The sequence below is a fragment of the Mus musculus genome, chromosome 11, assembly GCF_000001635.26.
Source record: "Mus musculus strain C57BL/6J chromosome 11, GRCm38.p6 C57BL/6J".
NCBI classification, from domain to species: Eukaryota; Metazoa; Chordata; class Mammalia; order Rodentia; family Muridae; genus Mus; species Mus musculus.
This window is the reverse complement of record NC_000077.6, coordinates 31,893,807-31,911,545: the sequence shown is the minus strand read 5'-3', so window position 1 is coordinate 31,911,545 and position 17,739 is coordinate 31,893,807. Positions and strand designations below refer to the sequence as shown.

The window sequence follows — 17,739 nt, the reverse complement described above, 5'->3', positions numbered from 1 at the left end:
TGTCCTTTTCTAAAAGCCTCTGATTTAAGCCGCTTTTAAAAATATTTTACTTTATATTTTAACTATATGAATTATCTCTCCTGGCCCCACTTAAACAATCTTCTAGTATATTTGACTTTAATACTGGAGAATGAATGAGTCTGGCAGTTCTGCTATCTGGTCTAACCATAGGTTTCATTCTTCGCTACAAATGAAGAGATCAGCATCTGGTCCTACTGGTTTCCTACTGAAAACTAACACTAGGTCACATTTGACCAATCCTCGTTTGTTGGGCCCTCTGAACCTGGATACTATACCTGAGACCCTGGCAATCATGACCTCACATGCTTGGGTCTGGCTTAAGGAGCCAGAGTTTGTTTGTTTGTTTGTTTGTATATAAATATATATTTTTTCATCTTTATATCTTTCAGTTTGAGATGATACTAACCCCAGTCAGTATACTTTTATAATAAATAAAAGCTCTATATAAAAAGCAATGAACTAACCAGTACCCCGGAGCTCTTGACTCTAGCTGCATATGCATCAAAAGATGGCCTAGTCGGCCATCACTGGAAAGAGAGGCCCATTGGACACGCAAACTTTATATGCCCCAGTACAGGGGAACGCCAGGGCCATAAAAGGGGAGTGGGTGGGTAGGGGAGAGGGGGTGGGTGGCTATGGGGGACTTTTGGTATAGCATTGCAAATGTAAATGAGCGAAATACCTAATAAAAAATGGAAAAAAAAAAAGAAATAAAGAAATTTATAGATGCTTCAACTGTCATAGGAAAAAAAAAAAAAAAAAAAAAAAAAAAAAGCAATGAAAAGGAAGTATCTAGGCTCCCTCTATTGTCTATGAACCAATACAATTTCAAAACATAAATACTTGGGGGAAAAGCTTATCCTTATTATTTTCCCTTTTGCCAAATAAGAGTCACTGAAAATTAACTATTCATAAAAAATAAATATTAATAGAAAAAAGAAAGGTATAACAAAAGAATTTTTAAAATTTAAATGTGTTGATCTTTAAGGAAAAGCTACTAGAGAGTTTTTCACACTTCACAAAGATGAATCCCAGAGGCAACTGATCCAACTAAACAACTTCATGAAGTAACACAAATAAAAGATGAATATTTTGCCTGGGATCATTCAGTCATATCCCAAATCTCAACTCACTGTAATTTCCAGTACTTGGACTTGAGTCTGGATCTAGTTTATAGGAAAAGGTAAACCTTGCTCTGTGGACGACGGGATGTCCTCCTTACGCCATCACCATTAGGTGGTAGGTTGGTAGGTTTTAATGTAGATACTTTTGTGCCTGCTATATTATATTATGAGTATATTATTATTGTTCCTGCTAGAATAGTACAGTAGCATTATTTTATAGATGATGATGAAAATCTTGATGACAGTAACAATGATGATAAATTTCTGGCACTGAGCATAAGGAGACCTGACTTTGATCAAAGAGTGAAGTTTTAATGCACTACATAGCTTCCAGAAATGTTGTGGGGCTTGGCACCTCTCACTCATCTGTTCTCTTGCTGATTTTTTGGGGGTGGCTAAGAAACCTATATTCTACATAGGTTACCATTTTCAAGTAGTAACCAAAAGGAGATCCAATTATAATAATTATTTTCAACCACTCGTTACCATGTGAATCAGACAAGGTATTTTTTGTTGTTTCTGTTTGCTTGATGAATGATGAGAATACAGCAAAAATAATTCTTGGACAGAGATATTAACAGAGATTTGAATTATCAGAAATTTGGGGGAAAAAAACCTCAGGAACTGGAACTATGGCTCAGTGGTTAAGGGTGATTCCTGCTCTTTCAGAGGACCTGAGTTCAGTTCCCAGAACCTACACAGCAGCTCACAACAGCCTATAACTTCAGCTCCAAAGAATCCAATGCCTTTTCTAGCTTCCACAGGAACCCACACACATGAGACATATATCCAGACAAATACACATAATAAATCTTAACTACACACACACACACACACACACACACACACACACACACACACACACACACACAATTAGCAAATAAAAAGAAAAAAAGATTTCTATATTCTATCTATTTATTCTAAACTGTGATACCAAAAATATCTATGCACTTTAAAGTTCTTTAATTCTGTGAGTAGTTGCCTTCCCTGTGACCTTTAGCTTTTTTCTGGCATGCACACATAAACAGGATTTGTGGGCACATTACTAGTGTTTGGGTCAGGGAAGGAGACTATGGAAGAACTACAAAGGCTAATACATCTTTCTTCATGCTCTCCTTGATGGTAAATAATACATGACCTTCTCTTTGGAACATAAAATACTGTGTTTCTTGGGCTGCCTCTTTCAGGTTCTAAGTTTCTGGTTACCTTCTCTTTTCATTTGCTCTACAGAAGCTAACTAGTATTTGATGATGGTGGGCTGTCATGGGATTTACACTCACTCTCTTCATTAATTTCAGAATGGAGAATCAAGTGGCTCACAATATTTTTAGAGAAAAGTTTCTATCACAATTTTGAGGGACAAAAGTTATTGTTAAAATAGGTGAGTAACAGCAATCAATAAATGTCACTGCAGAGCAAATGAGTGCCACTTTTGCACTTGTTGAAGCACAAATACTATATTTTCTTAGCCTAATACTCATTTCAGGTCTGTGCACTTCACTAAGGTAAATCAATTATCACTTACCATTAATAAGCAGAGAACTATCGGATCCTGGGTATGAATAGTTTAGACGACCTGAAGGTAAAAGAAGGCCGTTTGTTACTAATTTTTTTTTCATAGATAGTTTAAACTTATTCAATAACAGAGCGGAGTTGGTGGCTTCTAATATGCAAAATATTTACAAATCTCCATTATGGGACATGAATTTGTTGTTCTAAGGAACATAGCTAATCAGAGGATGTGCCAAGCATCGATGTACCAAAGGGGAAGTCTGAAGGTGATAAAGTGTCTCTCAAATTTAGTTACTCAAACATAAGAACTAGCTAAGTAGTAAGGTCATTGTTGTTTCCAAATCACCACCCAAAATATGCTCCTCTACACCATATGTATGCCCTGTAAGTATGAAATATTTTTCATTTTGTGTTGGTTGTTACTTTTTTTAAAGGATGCACTTAACCACAAATTTTCCTATGTGGCTTTTTCCTTAGGAAAAAGGCTTTCACAGGTAAAGGCGTGTAGGAGGCTTTGAATTTGGGTTTTGGGCCATGCAAAGTGAATATTCACTTAACTTCCAAGTTTGAAATGGTTCATAAATTTTGAAACTAAAATCACTATTCAAGCTATTCCCAAAACAGAGCTGTGAAAGCTCTCAAGGTGCTGGAAGAACTTCTCGCCCGGGCAGGGAAGGCCAGGGAATTTCTGTGCCGTTAAGAAACTGTATTTTTGTTTTTTGAAGTACCTCTATATGTAAAGTGAGCTATCTAGACCACAAATCCTCACTGAATACCCATTGTGTACACAATAAGTTACAAAATAAATATTGTTGTGGCAACGTTTTTAAGCCTCCATACCCCATGTACCCATTTTTACCAATCTTCAAAAAAATGGTGGAGAGCCCTCAGCATGTTCAGCAAAGGCTGAAAAACCTGGCTGCTAACTCTCTACAATGATCAGGAGTAGCTGCCAATATCTAATTGACTCTGAAGTACAAAGGTCCCTTTAGGAAATAGCACTGAGCTCTGGCCTCACGGAGCAGTGAGGCTTATGGGCTGTGGAAAAGCAGAGAAGAGGCAGAGACTCTGCCAAGCCTTCTCTAACTGCCAGCAAGTCTCTACTCAATTCAGAGAACACTCTGGGAACCAGAGCTAATGTGGTCCCACCACTCCAACACCATGGACAAACAAGTCTTCAGAAGGAAGTTTCAATGTGAGACTCTTGCCTTGGAAAGGAACTCACAGAAATGCCCCATGTCACAAAAAGAGAAGAATCTGTAACTAACCTATATCCAACACCACAACTGGTTAAACTTTGCAACCAATTTAAAATCAAATAAAGGGGCTTTCCAAGATAAAATTAGCTGCTCTCATTATGATTTAAGCTTGTTGCTATTTAGGGAATGAGTGGAGAAATGGAGCTAAGGAAAAAGTGAAACCTGATTTTGATACTTCAATTTCTGACTAAATATTGTTTTGTTTCTTTACTGTTGATGTGCAGATCAAGTACTCAACTCTGGTAAATGCTACTGGAGCTGATTTAACTACAGCTTGGATTCTACTCCTGTCACAACATACTTAAAAAAAAAAGATCTGAGATGCGTGAAACAGGAGCATGACATGAACCATTAAACCTCACCTGTTTTCTTTAATGAAACATGTCTAGATTTTGTTGCTATGTAATCCTCTAAGGAAATGAGTTAACAGGAGCTATTAAAACCACTTTCTTTCATCATCAAACATTTTTTAAAAATATGAACTAAGAAGACAACACATAAATAAAAGCATTTATATTGATTAAAATTAAGAGCTGAGAAGAGTTGTCTTTGTAATTCTGAGGACATGCTCTAATTTCTTTGGAGCTGACACTGTAGTCAAAGCTGGGGTTGTTCCACATGAACCAGAACGTCTCTTATTTTGGGCTAAGAAAGGCTACAAACAACAATGGGAATCCAAGTGACAGATTACCATACTGCCTGGCCCAGTTGAACAAAGTTCAAATTTACCAGAAACATGTCTTCTGGGTATTTTTGGAGGACAGAGAAATATTTTGACTTCACAGACACAAAAATTTGGCTCAGCTCAGGTATGTGCCTACTTTTAGGTGAGTGACATTTCACAGCTGATCTGCTCCTTAGCCTTCTACTTTGCACCCAAGATACAACATGACACTTTTTGCCACTGTCAGCATAGTCCCAGCTGGAACACTGCCTGTGAGCCTTTAACAGCTTTAACTTGCCTTCTGATAAGGTTTACTGCTAGGAGAGCATCTGCTTTGATCCTGAGAGGCCCATATACTATGCATGTGATATCCTACTAAAACAATCAAGAATTCTCCCTCTACTTTTAAAGAATCAGCAGTGACATTAAAAGATTTTTTTAAAAAAAGTTTCACAGTATTTTCCAATTCTGTAAATTCTTTCTATAATAAATATATAACAAATCTAAAAAGTCATTCATAATTATGGGTACTATCTCTCCTTCTCTGGAAATTCTCCTAAAGTGCCATCATACTATGGAGGACCTGAACCTTCTACAAGCTACCCCTAGTGTCTTTTTGTGCCTTCTGTCTTCTTTGCCCTCTGGATGCCAATACTGCTCATTGTCTTCCCTTTCCTATTCAGTGACTAAGATCCTGACTCGCCCATCCCATAGATCCACAGTGGGATTCATTGCATGCTCCTAGCCAAAGACTGGCTATCATGTTAATGTGTCTTGGTACCTATCTTCCTATCTAAACAGTTCTTTTTTTTTTTTTTAATTCATAGCAAAAGTTAGTTCCAGAGTCGTACATTTGTTTTAAGTGATGAATCTAAATAAGCATTTTATTAATACCAAAAAAAAAAATCACAGATCACATTACTTTCATTCTTACTGTTCAGAGAAATGTATAACAATATGCAACCACATACACCTATTGATACTGAATCACAGTAGTTTCACTATCCTAAGATTTCTCTGTTCTGCCTATTCATTCTGTCCTATCACCTAAACTTCAGATCTTTTTTGCTAGTTTTATAGCTTTCCCTTTACTAGAATATCAATTGGCTGAAACCAGCGAACCAAGCCTTATCAGACTGGCTTCCTTCATTTACTGTGGATTTATGGTTCTTCTATATCTATATCTTCTATCTATATTCTAGAGCTCAACAGCTCATTTCTTTTAGTATAACATTACAGTTTGGTACAGTAGTATGGAACTACTAAAGGCTATTTTGAATACTTCTGAGTATGGCAGTTACTAGCTAACCTGTTAGAAACACCTCTGTGTTGGATTTTGTTAAGGAGACAAGCTTTTTGAGGAGCTTTTCCAAACATTTTCAGGGCTGTCTTTTTTTCAAGACACTTTTCCCAAAACGGAAACCTCTTTTTATATTAGCTCTCTAAATCCCAGTCATAGCAGTAGCCAGTCTTATGTAACCATTTCAGCTAGTGGATAAATTCTCTCATCTCTTTTATATAATAAATGCTCTTTTGAACTAAAACATTTTTAAAAAACCAAACCTCTCCATTTCCTGTCTGGGCACCAGAAACAAAGAGTTCATTGCACTGAACTTAAAACATAAGTATTTCATAATGAATAAAGGATAAAATAAAAAATAATTGGGATAGGTGAACATAAATATAATCCAGTACCTGTGGTCTTTTTATCTACAATTTTTTATTATTTAAATACATTTTATATATATATATATAACATATTAATAATATTGAGTATTTTGAGAATCAAATAATACATAAAATTTTTGTCCAACTTTTATATTTATATCCTTTCATACCCTAAAAATATCATTAATGAATATTTAATACTATCTATAACTGAGGATCCTATATCTAATGTTGAATACTAAATTGTTACAAAACATATAAAATATTCTTGGGGAGTTAAGCATAGTAAAAGAGCATAAAATATTAAAAATGAATCATTAAGAAATATATTCAAGAGCTGGAGAGATGGCTCAGTGATTAAGAGCACTGACTGCTCTTCTGATGGTCCTAAGTTCAAATCCCAGCAACCACATGGTGGCTCACAACCATCTGTAAAGAAATCTGATGCCCTATTCTTGTGAGTCTGAAGACAGCTACAGTGTACTTAAGATATAATAATAAATAAATCTTAAAAAAGAAATATATTCAAAAGCCCTTATATGATACCATCTGACACAGTGACAAAGTATTTAAAACGTGTTTTATATCTGTGTACATTTTCTAACAATCAGTTTACTTAAAAAAGATTATCAGTGTTTCTAGGAGAGAAATTATTTTATCATTAAAGTATATTTTAAAAATTTCAAGATAGCAAAAACTCTTTGAAGTTAAACATTATGAAAATGTGAATTTCAAGCAAAGTGAGAAAATTTATCAATAATATTTCCATGATGTTTGTAGAACATGATTTAAATATTTTCAACTGTTAATATTCAAGAAACAAAATAATCATTTTAAGATATATCTCGTTGTTATGTCTCCCTTTTCATTACTGATTTTATTAATTTGGATACTGTCTTTGTGCCCTCTGCTTAGTCTGGCTAAAGGTTTATCTATCTTGTTGATTTTTCTCAAAGAACCAGCTCTTGGTTTTGTTGATTCTTTGTATAGTTCTTTTTGTTTCTATCTGGTTGATTTCAGCCTTGAGTTTGGTTATTTCCTGCAATCTACTCCTCTTGGGTGTATTTGCTTCTTTTTGTTCTAGAGCTTTTGGGCTGTCAAGCTACTAGTGTAAGCTCTTTTCAGTTTCTTTTTGGAGAGCGCCTGCGGTCTTGCTGGGTTCATTTTTTGATAACTTGTCTATATATAAATATGTTTGTACATTTATTTAGTTCCTGAAGGAAAAAGGATGACATTAGGACATTAAGCAAATGAACATATTTGATGGCTAAAATTCAATCCCGAAGGCTTTTGCTATTGATTGTGTTGTAGACATAAAACCAAACCAAACCAAACCAAAACCCAGAACACCCTCTACCTGATCAGCACTCCTTCTCTTAAAGGACACTATCACCAGAGATGCAATGTGTCTCTGGAGACAGCTATGGCATTTGGAGCCAGAGCCTAGCACATCTCATACAGAAGCCAGAGGCTATATTTGTAGACACTATTCAACCTAGCCAAATATAGGCAACCGATACAGTATGACTCTGGGAAACATTACCAAATTCTACAGCTAGAAAAGGTCTGTGTACCAACTTGACAGTTCCATGCTGGGCATCTGCTAGTTGGAAAGAACCACTGTTTAGCAAATAGAATTAATAGCTAGTAAGAAGAGTACAACAGTATGTACTATCATATTCTTTTAGGACTAAGCAAGTCCAAGGAGATAAGAGGCAGTGCTCTATTTTATTAGTAATAAATATACAGGTTATGTTCATAATTAGAACTTATTTTCCAAGGAGAAGCCCAGATATTATCACTGCAGATGATTCATCAGGAAATGATATAATAAAAGCATATACTTCAAACACAAACAATGAAAACTATCAAGATTTCTACAGTGCCACTGGATATCATGCTATGACCTATTCTTCATAGTCAATTTGTAACATGGTACAAGTCAAATTCTATAAGAAATAACAGCTTTGCTGTGTAGAACATAACTATACAATCCTACGTATTGTGTTGGTTCTATACAATCCCAATTAACATGACATTCTAAGTTATTCTTTTAATTGGCTCAAGCTAAATAACCTAGATACTCCAAAAGAAAAGGAGAAGGGTTTCAGTGACTCACACTAAAATTTCCTAACTTCCATACATATACACATATGCATATATGTTTGTATATGAACATACATTGTAGTAGTTGTTCAAGAAAAACTCTGAGAGTGATAATTTTATTTAGTTCACATCTAAGTCAAAGCTATACTATCACAAATTCTGATTATCACAAGGTAACAAATGGCCTTTACATAATTTTGTTTTTAATCAACACTACCTGATACTTGTAGAAAGATGGTGCTATGGATACCTGGATAACATATAGCAAAGGCTAAAGGCTCATTATAAATTCACTGGTTATGATACCAACTTTGTATTTACACAAATGCTGAACTAATGTCAGTATGACCTAATGCAATGTACTTACTATGCTCTGTACCTTATGATAAGAAAACTGCTTAACAATCAAAGTCCATAACCTTACTTGGTCTCATGACCTACCTGTCCTAGAACCAACTGTTTATAGCATTTCTATGTAAAATCACAAAGGAAGAACTGGCACTGATACCAGCTATAGATTATTGCTCCTTCTAAAGACCCATTTAAAACATTTTATACATAGAGTTAAGATGGATGTGGCCATTAATGTGAGAGCCAGGAAAAATCCTTACACTTGTGCTCTTTCCTATCTGTTCACAGAGCCATTTCCCTACCCTTACAAAATCCACCAGACATCCAGACCTGCTAACTCATCACCTCTATTTCTGGCCACTTCCCCTGTGGAATGCCCTCCTCTCTCTGAGTCCCATTGTCTCACCACCCAAGCTCCACCTCCATTCCCTCTACCATCTCTTACCCTGCTGCTATAGGCAGCTCCTCGTTGGCCTTATTTCCTATGGAAGTCTTCCCAATTTCATGGCACCCATGCTCTGGTTCACTCTGTATGGTAGCACTTCTCATACAAGGTTACATATTGTCTCATACATATTGTCTTAGCTTCATTTCCTGTTGCTGCGATAAAATACCCCAGGCAGGAACTTAGGGAAGAAAGGTTTTATTTTGCTCATAATTCTAAATTACAACCCATCATTGTGGGGAAATCGAGGCAGCAAGAACCTGAAGTACATCCATAGTCAAGAGCAGCTAGAGCAGGCTTCCTAATGCTCAGTTAATTCTCTCCTATTCACTCGGTTCAAGGCCCAGCCCATTAAAATGTTATCATTCAGGATATAGTCTTCCTATTTCAGTTAACTCAAGTAACAATCCTGCACAGGCCAAATTGAGGCTCATTGAGCCTCTCTTCATAGTGATTCTAGTTGTGTTGTCAATCAAAACTAACTGTCAGACTTGCTATCTCTTCCTCCATGGAAGCAAACTCTTTGAAAACAGACTTAAACTCTTAGATTCCAGAACCCAGGCACAGAAAAGTACTCAGTAATTAGCTGCTGGATGAATGTGGTGGCGGGGGGCGCAGGTGGTGATGTCTCTTGCCTTAGAAGATACAGGAAAAAGGATAAAATCACAGTCTTGTAATTTATTTCATATTGCTGAATATTAGGGACACAGAGATCCCTATTTCCATTTATAGGCATTGTGAGAGAGTCCTAAAATAAGCTCTGTAGAGTGATAAGACCCCTCTACCCCTAGTGTGTAGTAGTAGTTCAGCAATTAACAGCAATTCCTTTCCCGGTTCCAACAACAAGCAAAGATAAGCAATGATTTTCCACCTTCACAAGAAAGGACGCCAGGCAGCTTCTTTTGTCTAGTAAGTACTAAACTGGAATTTTGGAGAAGGCAAAAATAATCCAGGGAATCTTTTGGCTTCAGGGAATTAGATGTTTACTAGTATCTTTGGTTGCAAACAGGGGTGTATGTCTTTTCTGAGAAAAAAAGAGAAAGCAAAACTCAAGCACCCAACTTTTACCATAACTAGCACAGCAGCAGAAAGATTTCAGGAAAGGGAAACCTCAAAACTCACTTAGGTTCCGAGTATTAATATAAACAAAGGGCACCTTCTTTTTGTACCAAAACCTCAAATTCCAATTTTAAATTGTAATAGGACAGTGGAAAGCAAGATTGTAAAAGCCAATGTAATATATTTTTACAGAATGAAAGACTACCCAACTAATTCAAGGCAGCTGTAAAGTTGCAAGGTCTAAAGCAACTAAGAGTTCCAAGCATAAGGGAATGTCTGCAGAGAAGCTACCAAGGAGCTGACCTAATTAAGGAATTCAAAAGATTTCCGACTGCCAGGAAAGCTAACAACAAACCAGCAAGCAGGAAGGCTATTTTTATCCTCACCAGAAGCCTTCTTGACTCTGGATGCTGCAGTGAGAGGACACAGCAACAGGGTAGCTTGCCTTAAGAGGATGTTATGATACCAGTGATTAATGACAAAAGTTTAAATAAAAAAAAAACAGGCATGGTTGTTTTGTCCAATTAAAGAAGCCATAGCTGGTTAAAAAAAAAAAAAAAGGAGGGGAAGGTGTAACTAATGGCAAGAAAAGTAGAAAAACAGACCATCAAGTAAGGGAAGGGGAAGCAGTGGGTCTGAGTCACCTAGGGAACAGGCCACATAGGCTCCAGGACAGCCCTGAGGCATCAGAATCAGTGGCTAGAACACCAGTATCCATTCTGTAACAAGGAGTCAGACAGTGTGAGGACCACACCTTCTATAGAAGATTACCGTGAATCATGATAATACATATTTTAAATTGAATTCCTAAACTGAAGCTAAGAAACATTAATGCCTATTCCATGGACGCATGTAAAGCCACACTGCTTACATCTTATGCTTGTTTCCTTCTTTCCAGCTACACTACAAATGCTTGAGCCACTGAATATGAGGCACGAGGCAATGCTCCTTTCAGTGATCCTCTCCCCCTTACTGGGAAACTGAGTAACTTTACCTTTGTAAAGTTGTTTTACCTTTCTGGGCTTTATCTGTTTTTAATTATAAACTAGAGATCACAAAATTCAGAGAAAAAGTTCTGTAAGGATTTAGGTTGGAGACAATTCTCCAAAGAGCAGAGAATTAAAAAGAGATGGTGCCAGCAGAATCCTCCCACTTGGACATACACACACACATCAACACTACTGTCCACAGATAGTGACCACGTAACTTCAAAGCAGAAACACATAGTGGAAGGGATCTCACAGCATATGAACAATCTTGGGAGCTGGAATAGAGGCAGGAGCCAAACATAGGAGACGTCTAAGCCACGTGGCTATGTCTCATCATATCAGAGTTGTCCCCATTCTTCTAGAATTGTCTCAAATGACAAATAACGCTTCAAATATAGAAATGAAGCTCCAAAATGCTATTTGCTGGAGATGACAATATAAGGTAAGTGACTTATACATTTCCATTCTCCTTTCCTCATCTTCTATTTCTTCTTCCTTTATAGTACTATGTTCTTTGGGGTCCTAGGGAACATCCTAACAGCAGAAGCATAAAGCAGAACAATTAGAGAAGTTCTCTAGAACTATCTTATAATCTTTAACAAATATTAAGACCTATTACAAGGAAAATATTTCATAGTGGCTTCACTACATAACAAAGACACCTAGCTCTACCTCAACCAGGACATAAAAACAAAACAACTAAAACCTTAGTAAGTATCAGTAAGAACTCAGTAACACCTATAAATGCATTTTAACTGCATTATGTCAGTATCCACACACTTTGGAAAACAATCATGCATATGCAAAGTGTGGTGAGTTACATGAAAATGTTCCCATAGGCTTAGACATTTGAATGTTTGGTCTCCAGCTGGCAGAGCTGTTTAAGGAGGCTGAGAAGACCTTGTTAACAAGGCTGTGGCCTTGTTAGAGGAGGTATGTCAGTGGGACTGGGCTGCAGGGTTTAATAGCCTGTGCCACTCCCACTGTACTTTCTACCACCTGCTTGTTGTTTGAGATATGAGCTCTTAGCTGCTCCTGCCACCATCATGGACTCTAATGCTCTGGAACACTTCTGAGCAGTATTTAGTTCCCAACACCATTAGAATTATGTGTTTGCAATGGTTGAGAACCCCTGTGTTAGCCTATAATAAACTTCCTGAAATATTAAGAAATAATTAAGAAACACATTTGGCATTGTGTTCAGACCTAGCTCTCTGATTACCAGTGATGTGGCCTTGTGTTGATAGCTTTCCTCTAGATCTTATTTCCCTCACTTATAAATGAAAGGGTAGAACTTATCAATCTTTAAATTATCATCAGCCATCTGTATATTACATTAGTAGACTTGACAATGTTTAGTATTGAGTAGCTTGCAGAAAGAATATAATCCAAAACTTGTTAGGGTTAAATCAGTTATGTGAAGATTTTGCCTCTAGACCACTGGTTCCCAACCTAGGGTCACAACCCCTTTAGGGATTGCATATCAGATATTCACATTATGATTTATAACAGTACCAAAATTACAGTTAGGAAGTAGCAACAAAATAATTTTATGGCTGGGAAGTTACCACAACATGAGGAAGTGTATTAAAAGGTCACAGCACCAGGAAGGTTGAGAACCACTAAGTGAACAGCTTCTGGTCATCAGGGTGAGATCAGCTGACTTACACATGTCTATTTACTCAATCATGCCAGACATTTATTATTCATAATTTTATAGCTAGTAGATATTTTTAGATTTTTGAGTTATTTATAGTTTCTATTAGTCAGGACTATTCTTTAGAACAAAGATTTACACTCTATTGCTAATTTCTCAGGCACTAAAAAGGAGGTCTTCTAATTAGTTGACTCCTCTTTTTTGATGTATAACACTGGCATGTTCCCCCCAGGGCTCCAGAAAGATTCTAGAACTACCTTTCCTTCAGAGTCCAACTGGGCTGCTTCCAGGCAACTCAGAATAAAACAAAACCTGGCTTTTAGAGTTGGGTACACTAGTGTAGAACAGCCAGTTAGAATACTGAAGCTCAGGAGGCAACATTGCCATCCTCATGTCTTTCTCAGAGTAGTAAATAATGTAAAACTAGTTAAGTTTATTCAAACTGTACTGCCAAACAGGAACAATTCACTGGGTTTTGTTGCCATTTTCTTCCCTTCTAAGTTTTGGTATTGAGTACATGGGCACCATGAAGTAAAAAAGAAATATAAGTCAGGCATAAACAGCTGATAAAGAATTAACTGTACACAATATTTAGGTAAGTATTCCAAGCAGATCAGGAACATTTTAAAAATCTCATGCATGTGTATGAGTGCACAGTGTGCACATTAGTGTAGTGTATGTGCAGATGGTGCTTACACAGAGGCCAGAGGAGGACATCAGGTGTCCGGTTCTATCCTTCTCCTGCCTTACTCCTCAGAGACAGAACTCTTATTGAACCTGGAGCTACACTGCCATGGTTAATGAGTGGGCACATGACTACTTTTTACAGGGGTTCAGATCTGAACTCAGGTCCTCATGCTTCTGTGACAAGGGCTCTTACCCACTGAGCCATTTCTCCCTTCCCAGGAAGTAATTTCTTCACACTTTGGACTGTTCTTTCCTTGCTGTAGCTAAGTTAAAGGAATCTTGGATGTTTTTATGACAGGTATGAACCAAGCAACCTGGTTCCCTTTGCCAAAATCCTCCAATACCATAGGTGGGGCTATACACCATGATCAAGGAAGGCCTAAGGACCACTCAATAAAGACAACAAAGTATTTATTAAATGGGTACGTTCATATGGGATTGTTTAATAGCTCTCAGGAAATGCACTAGCAAGAATGCCTCCATATAAAAGTTTCATAGAAACTTCTGAGAAGAAAAAAACTAGAAAAATAAATGACATCATCAAAAAGTATATAGTGCATGCATTAATACGGGCAGGAAACGGCAGCAGCACGGGGCTGTATAATTTTGAACCCCTTTTCTTGTTTATAGAGCAGAAGTGTTTAATATTTATCACTGACAAACTGCTAACAATATCTGAAAACTTGCTAAAATATCACTCCGCTTTCACTTGTAAAAGGAGAATAGTACTATTTTTTGTCTGTCTGGTATAACCCATGCTTATTTAAGCTACATCCAATACTTAAGGTGGCAGTGTAAAAACACTAAATTATTTGCAACGTGTTACTTTACTAGTGCTTGTTATCTCAAAAGTGTCTACCAAATTTGGTTTGTACCTTTATCAGTTTCCACACACACACACACCCCTGCCACTGCCCCACTGTATGTTAAACAAAATTAAGTCACAACAGCTAGAGGATATGGGAGCCTTAGTGAGGCTGAAAAATAACAGTGTTCTGCGGTAACTTTTGAAAATGCTTATGATCATTAACCTTCTAATAACATAAATAGTTTAGTATTACTCCTCTGCCCTGGCCCTCCTTACCCTCACCTGCCATCCAGATAAAGTCAGAGTTGTGGCACCGTTCTAAGGTGACTATGACCACCCAATTTTTGCAGACTCAAAATAGGATTCTTTGTGCTCAATGTTCAAAAAGAAGATATGGAACTGCTTAGGCAATTTTGACCTCACATCATAGATAACATAAGATAAATTCCTGCTTTGTGACAACTGCTTATATAATTTTTAGAATGAAAAGAAGTATCAAATATTCTATCACAGATGTATGGCAGAGGAAAGAGGATCACTACTTTCAGCTTGTGTATGCAAGCAGGACACAGTGGCTCTGAAGGTAAACATGATGTGTGTGCTCTGTGTAACTGGTTCAGTTCAGAAGCACAATGGGGATGATGTCAATTCAATTCTACTAGCAAATCAATGTTCAACATCACATTTCCCTCTCACCTAGGCCATTCCCTAGTCTCTCCTCCCCTCCTTTTTAAAGATAGAAACCTCCAAATCTGAAAGGGTAAACCAGCAAGTTCACAGTCTACCTCTGTTGACCCAGTGACTGAAGTATCCAATAAATCCTGCTCAGAAGTAACCTTGAAAACTAGCAGCTGCTCAGAGTTCAGCAGGACCCACCCCAGCAGTGACTCCAGGTAACCCACCGACCTCTTCTTCCTCACAATGAGTGCTGTTGCCTCCATACAGAGCCAAGGTCCAGTCCTAGGCACTATCAATCCAAGAGAAGGCTATTCAGGAGGTTCCACGTCCCCAGCTAGGAAAGGGAAAGTGCAGGGGAGGAAACACCCTTCATTTCAAACCACCCGCACACGAAGTTAATTGTAGTTCAGTTGAAATTATACTCTTTGCTATGTCTCTCACTCCATTCCTCAGGAGACTTTTAGAAGTAGGGCAATTTTCTACTTTGGAAACCACGACCACTCCCTGCTCAGCTGCTTTGAGCTACTTGGTATCATCCAAAGGGGACAAGAAGAAACCAGTGTTCTCAGAAGGTTTGTCCCATAAGCAGGGAAGCTGCTTGGCTGAGTCTGTACTCAAATACATGTAATGTTTAAGATTTCCCCAATTTTCCAAAAGACACTTGATAACATAAATAGTAATGTAATTGAGAGGGAAAATTTGGTTGTGAATCCAAGATAAACTAGTTGTGTTTTGCCCTGTTCTTTTTGGCTCTTCTTCATGGCAGTTTGTATCTTGTCTGCTATCTGCCCCTTGAAGGAAAGTGTCTAACCCTTTAAATGGTTGGTAGAGTGAGGCTGCAGTGATCTGCCTTCATATAGACAGAGGCCACCATTTAAATAGAAAAGGGAAAATACTACACACACACACACACACACACACACACACACACACACACACACACACACACACATCCCACATCATACACACTTCTGACTGGAAATTAAACATTTATGTTAAAGTCTAGCCTGTTTTCATGGGAACTCCTTTCATTTTTGAAAATTTTGTTTATGGCCAAATTATTTCAGGTTCATAAAACATGACACAAATAAATGACCAACTGTAGTCCTCATTCAACAGCTTTCAGTCTAGAGTTCTCTCAGAATCAGAACCTACATGAAATCAAGTTGAAGGCCTCAGCATAGCAGTATACATTATCTGGTCTCTAAAATAGAGAACTAAGTGACTACCTTTTGGAACATAAAAACATTAAGAGAACTGTATATAAGAAAGGTTTGCCAGTCATTATTTAATCTCTCTCAAAAAAGTAGCACTAAATTCATTTTCTTTGAATGACAGATAAAGAATTTGCATAATTATCCTAACCACCACTCATATGAAATTAATGAAACAAGCACTATGCACTGAACTTCAACTGAGTTTCATGATTTTCTTCTAAAACTATTATAAGTTCTTTTGCTCAGCAACAAAGAAAAGGCACAGATGGAATCACCACTTGCCCATGCAGTTAATCTTTTGTTTAAGGGGAAAAATGTACAGTAATGAAAACTACTGTAGTAGGGAAAGACCCTGAAATTTAATATATGAAGATGTAGAAAAGCATCCAAAGTGTTTACAGTGGAAGGTCACAACACCTTTGGCAATCAGGAATTAAAATGCAGAACATTCTTGTGTTAAGTCCACAGTTCTTAAAATAAATCCTTATGAGTTATGAAGTAAGTGAGGCAGAAACATGCATCACATACATCTCTAAAAGAGTCCTTAGGCACGGGAGGTTTCATAAACAACAGGCACTGCAAATAACCATTATTGCTTACATGCAGATTTAGCATTTGACATGTCTGACACACACGTAAAAATCATTGCTAATCATTGTATGTTGAGTCTCATTCCTCCCCAAAACTGAAAGCAAAATTTATTCTAAAACAATACAAAAGACTTAATTTTCATTATATTCAAAGGAAAAATATGGTATTGACTCATAATTTAGTTAATAACTGAAGAACAACCGCAGTGTTGCAAGACTTATGGACTGCATTTGCTGTTGCAGTAATCTTGCTATTTAATTTGCTTTCTAATGAAATGAAGCAAATTGGATATTAAATTGCCTTTATATATTAGATTTAAAATATTCAATACTATATGATATGGAATTGCTGACATATTCTAAGTACTAACTTTGTCTCTTTACCCAGTGCATCTGATTCATTCCATAAACTACTTCCTACTTTATTCCTACTTCAGCTTATTCCTTGCACATGCTGAGGCAGAAAGCTCCATGCTTGTTAAGGGTCTTTTTTACTATATACACATAAGAGAAACACATTTTATGATTACTTCATGTATCCACCTATGCTTCAGAAGGCTGAAAACAGCTGTGTTCAGGTTTGGCTCTGACCTATTACTCCTTTTGTAAAAAGTACCAATGTCATAGGTAAGAAAAAAGTACAGTAAATATCAGTATTTCCCCAAACAATCTCCTGGACATCTAAATAGAAGAACATCGCTTGTTTCTGATAATCTAACAGGATTATAGCCGTGCTCAAGATGCCACATGGGGAAATCAAAACTCACAGACTCAGGCTCTTGGCATATGAGTCTGGGTGTGGAACAAAGAAAACAAAACTGGTCTGTGGGGACAAGCTTCTGTGGATTGTCATTGCCACTGGTTATAGAGAAGGGAATACAGTTTCCAGGATAAAAATAACATA

At 37.1% G+C, this 17,739-nt stretch overlaps 1 protein-coding gene across 4 annotated transcripts in view; it reads right to left on the bottom strand.

Annotated features, from left to right (window-relative positions):
* The window catches only part of Cpeb4 (cytoplasmic polyadenylation element binding protein 4), a 65,532-nt gene that overhangs the window by 24,090 nt on the left and 23,703 nt on the right, over positions 1–17,739 (bottom strand). For 2 of the 4 annotated variants that reach the window (NM_026252.4, NM_001290676.1), the window contains exon 3: positions 2,671–2,721. The exons of the other annotated variants lie outside the window; for them this stretch is intronic. In NM_026252.4, the coding sequence (NP_080528.2) occupies positions 2,671–2,721 (51 nt within the window). The remainder of the gene's footprint in view (positions 1–2,670; positions 2,722–17,739) is intronic. 4 annotated transcript variants of the gene reach the window in all.